A 3,203-nucleotide genomic window follows, 5' to 3' on the forward strand; every position below is an offset into this window, starting at 1 on the left:
TTTGTTCAGGCAAAAAATGTAACAGGATCGTAAAAGAAGGACCATCCCCACATCTCGCATTTGATTGGTAACTCTGAGATTGGCAAATTCTAATGGCCATTGGTGTAAAAATATTCATCCCGCCTAGTATGATATAAAGCAAGCATCTGGTTGGTTAGAAGTTCTGACTCCATAGTTATGATTGGATACGTTCATATTTCCTGAGTATCTAATTCCGCCTCTCAATACATTCACCAGTAGTAGACCTCCTTTTCGTTATCTGTGAAACGGAAGAACCCACCGTAACGTTTTGGATCGTAAAGGGACAACAGTGGGTGCCTTGTTTGCAAAAGTATGGCTGTAACAACAGATCACATTCGTGACAAACTAATCAAGGAGATCGGAGCGATGCATGTGGTATGTATCATGTTTCCCCATTCTCCAATGAATGCAAACACACGAATGCTGCCCCCCCCCCTCCCTCCCTCCCTCCCCAATGACGTTAGTGGGCTACGTTAGCCATATCTTTGTTGGTCATTTTATATTTAACATTTACACTCCTCCTGGAGAGCTACTGGGTGTTCAAGCTTTGGCACACTCTAGCCTGATTCTACTAATCAATTGCTCACAGGTTAGTCGAGGTAATTTGTACATGTAGGTAGGGGTAAAATGACTATGCATAGATAATAGACAGCAGGTAGCAGCAGTGTAAAAAACAAATTGAGGGGGGAGTCAATGTAAACAGTCTGGGTGGCCATTTGATAACTTGTTGAGCAGTCTTATGGCTTGGGGGTAGAAGCTGTTAAGGAGCCTTTTGGTCCTAGACTTGGCGCTCCGGTACCGCTTGCCGTGCGGTAGCAGAGAGAACAGTCTATGACTTGGGTGACTGGAGTCTTTGCCAATTTTTGCCCTTTCCTCTGACACCGCCTAGTATATAGGTCCTGGATGGCAGAAAGCTTGGCCCCAGTGATGTACTGGGCCGTACGCACTATATTCTGTAGCGCCCTACGGTCAGATGCTGAGCAGTTGCCATACCAGGCGGTGACGCAACCGGTCAGGATGCTCTTGATGGTGCAGCTGTATAACTTTTTTGAGGATCTGGGGACCCATGCCAAATCTTTTCAGTTTCCTGAGGGGGAAAAGGTGTTGTCGTGCCCTCTTCACAACTGTCTTGGTGTGTTTGGACCATGATCGTTTGTAGATGTGTTTGGATTGGAGCAAAAGCATGCACCCCCAGGGGCTGTGGTATGACCTCACCAATGACCTGTTCTACCGGCTTTGTTTTGACAGGAGGTCGAAGACACGTCCCCTAACCGATGTGCTGCCAGCTTTAAAGTTCTAATAGTGTCGACCCAGTTTGAGGGGAAACCACTGCTGGCGAGACACAGGTAGGCTAAGTGAAGTACACGGTGGGCAGGCAGAGCTGATATGGGTTATGAGCTAACTTTGAATGGGTAAGAGGTAGACCGTCGTTGACAGGTTGACATACTCTTGTTTCTGATTTTTTGTTCGTCAGGATGGTGAACACTTGCCTGGCAGAAGAGCTGAAAGAGATCCACGCCTTTGAACAGAAGACGCTGACTCCAGAACAGTGGGAGAAACAGAAAGCACAGTGATGAAGACACACACTTTGACTTCCATATTCAGTCACTTCACCAGTGGCGGCTCCTGAAAAAATTCTCAGGAGGGGCAATTTTTCTGATGATTTAGGTGACCTACACACATTTTAAAAAAGATATGTCCAGCAACAACATGAAGACAGGGGCAGCATATAAGTCAATACCAGAAGCATTTATTGACTGATCTGGGGAGATGGATTCCAGTTTCTGTGACAGATTATAAATAATCTCTGATGCCTTTGTTATATTAGCTTTTGGTTGAATGTACTGTCGTAGTAAATATATAATGTTATAGCTTGGTCTGACTAAAATCTTGTGCATGACCCATTTTGTGTTGGGCGTTTGTTTTCAATCAATGCTGTTCCTATCCTATAACAATGGACAAAAGAGTCCTATCTTGTCAGCCTTGTCAGCAGGTGGCCAAGGACAACACCCACGCCATAGGTCTCTCAGTTCTTCCAACTCACGAGTTCTTGCTCTGAGGACACACACACACACACACACATCATCACTGATAACACACACACACACATCACTGTTAAACACACACACACACACACACACACAAAAATCCCCTCTCTTTAGGCTGAACATTTGAAGACAGAGAACCCGACTCAGAGCCAATGCAACAGTGGAGGGGACCTCGCCCAACTCATCAGGACCAATCAGAAGATCAGAACTACTAGATTCAACCTACATCATTTATTGTATAAAATGTCTGCACACAATGTTTTCGGGGCTCTCTTCAGATAGCTCCCTAAGAGTTTGACGAACGAGTCCGTGCACGCGATTCCAGATATCTTTACCTCTGAATAAACTGCCTTTATTATACCATATCCACCCTGTCCAAAGTCTCTACTTGGTCTCAGTTCTCCAGTAAACTTGTGATTATCAACAGTACACAACGGTAACAAACAATTGGGGGAACTCACGGGGCAGATAGTAAGGTCGCAGTGACACAGAAAGCAGTTCAATGTCGGGGGTACAGAGTCGCTCTCTTACCAGGATCGATTTTTCCCTGTGACTGTCAGATCGCGGTCCGCTCTGACCAGGGTGAAGCCGGCCGGCTCCACTTCTCTGTCCGGGACTCTGTCATCCAGCCAAGTCTCCCAGCTGTATTGGATTCCGCTGCCAGCAGCGTTTTCATTATTTAGTCTGTTCGTAGCGGGTATGTACACGATCAACAAGATCAGTCCAAAACCCACCACTGGAAATCCATGGTTGGCAGAATGTTTGTAAACTAAGTGTACAAATTAAAAACATAAAATAACGCCACTAAGTGTACAAATTAAAAACATAAGATAACGCCACACTGCAGGTCGCAACAGAGACGCTGCTAGCCGCTATTTTCTTAGTTACGTTCATGGTTACGTCACGTATGACGAAAGCGCGTAAGTGCAAGCCCACAGACACCCATAGAGATTGTATTGAAAGCTTTGAAATTTGAAAAAAATAGATTTTACATGGGAGTCTATGACAGACTTCTGGGCGATTTTCAACATGACTGAAATCGCCCCAAAAACGGGCGGGGCCATTTGAAGCACGACTTTAGCCTGATTTGACATTTAGTGGCAGTCAGATCAGATTAGAACACTGATAACTACT

General features: G+C 45.2%; 1 protein-coding gene across 1 annotated transcript; it reads left to right on the forward strand.

Annotated features, from left to right (window-relative positions):
- Positions 1-217: 217 nt before the first annotated feature.
- On the forward strand, positions 218-1,708 carry LOC121572682 (bolA-like protein 2). The gene is made up of 3 exons (XM_041884706.2): positions 218-396; positions 1,270-1,367; positions 1,496-1,708. Exons 1-3 carry the CDS (start codon positions 334-336, stop codon positions 1,593-1,595), a joined length of 261 nt encoding a protein of 86 aa, XP_041740640.1. The 5' UTR covers positions 218-333; the 3' UTR covers positions 1,596-1,708.
- Positions 1,709-3,203: the final 1,495 nt, after the last annotated feature.

Source organism: Coregonus clupeaformis, chromosome 1, assembly GCF_020615455.1.
Source record: "Coregonus clupeaformis isolate EN_2021a chromosome 1, ASM2061545v1, whole genome shotgun sequence".
Classification (NCBI taxonomy): Eukaryota; Metazoa; Chordata; class Actinopteri; order Salmoniformes; family Salmonidae; genus Coregonus; species Coregonus clupeaformis.

Excerpts from the sequence above, each read along its gene's own strand:
- LOC121572682 (XM_041884706.2), top strand. The coding sequence starts at position 334 with ATGGCTGTAACAACAGATCACATTCGTGACAAACTAATCAAGGAGATC. Across the intron at positions 397-1,269 it reads AGATCGGAGCGATGCATGTG|GAGGTCGAAGACACGTCCCC; the intron begins GTATGTATCATG and ends TTGTTTTGACAG. Across the intron at positions 1,368-1,495 it reads CCACTGCTGGCGAGACACAG|GATGGTGAACACTTGCCTGG; the intron begins GTAGGCTAAGTG and ends TTTGTTCGTCAG.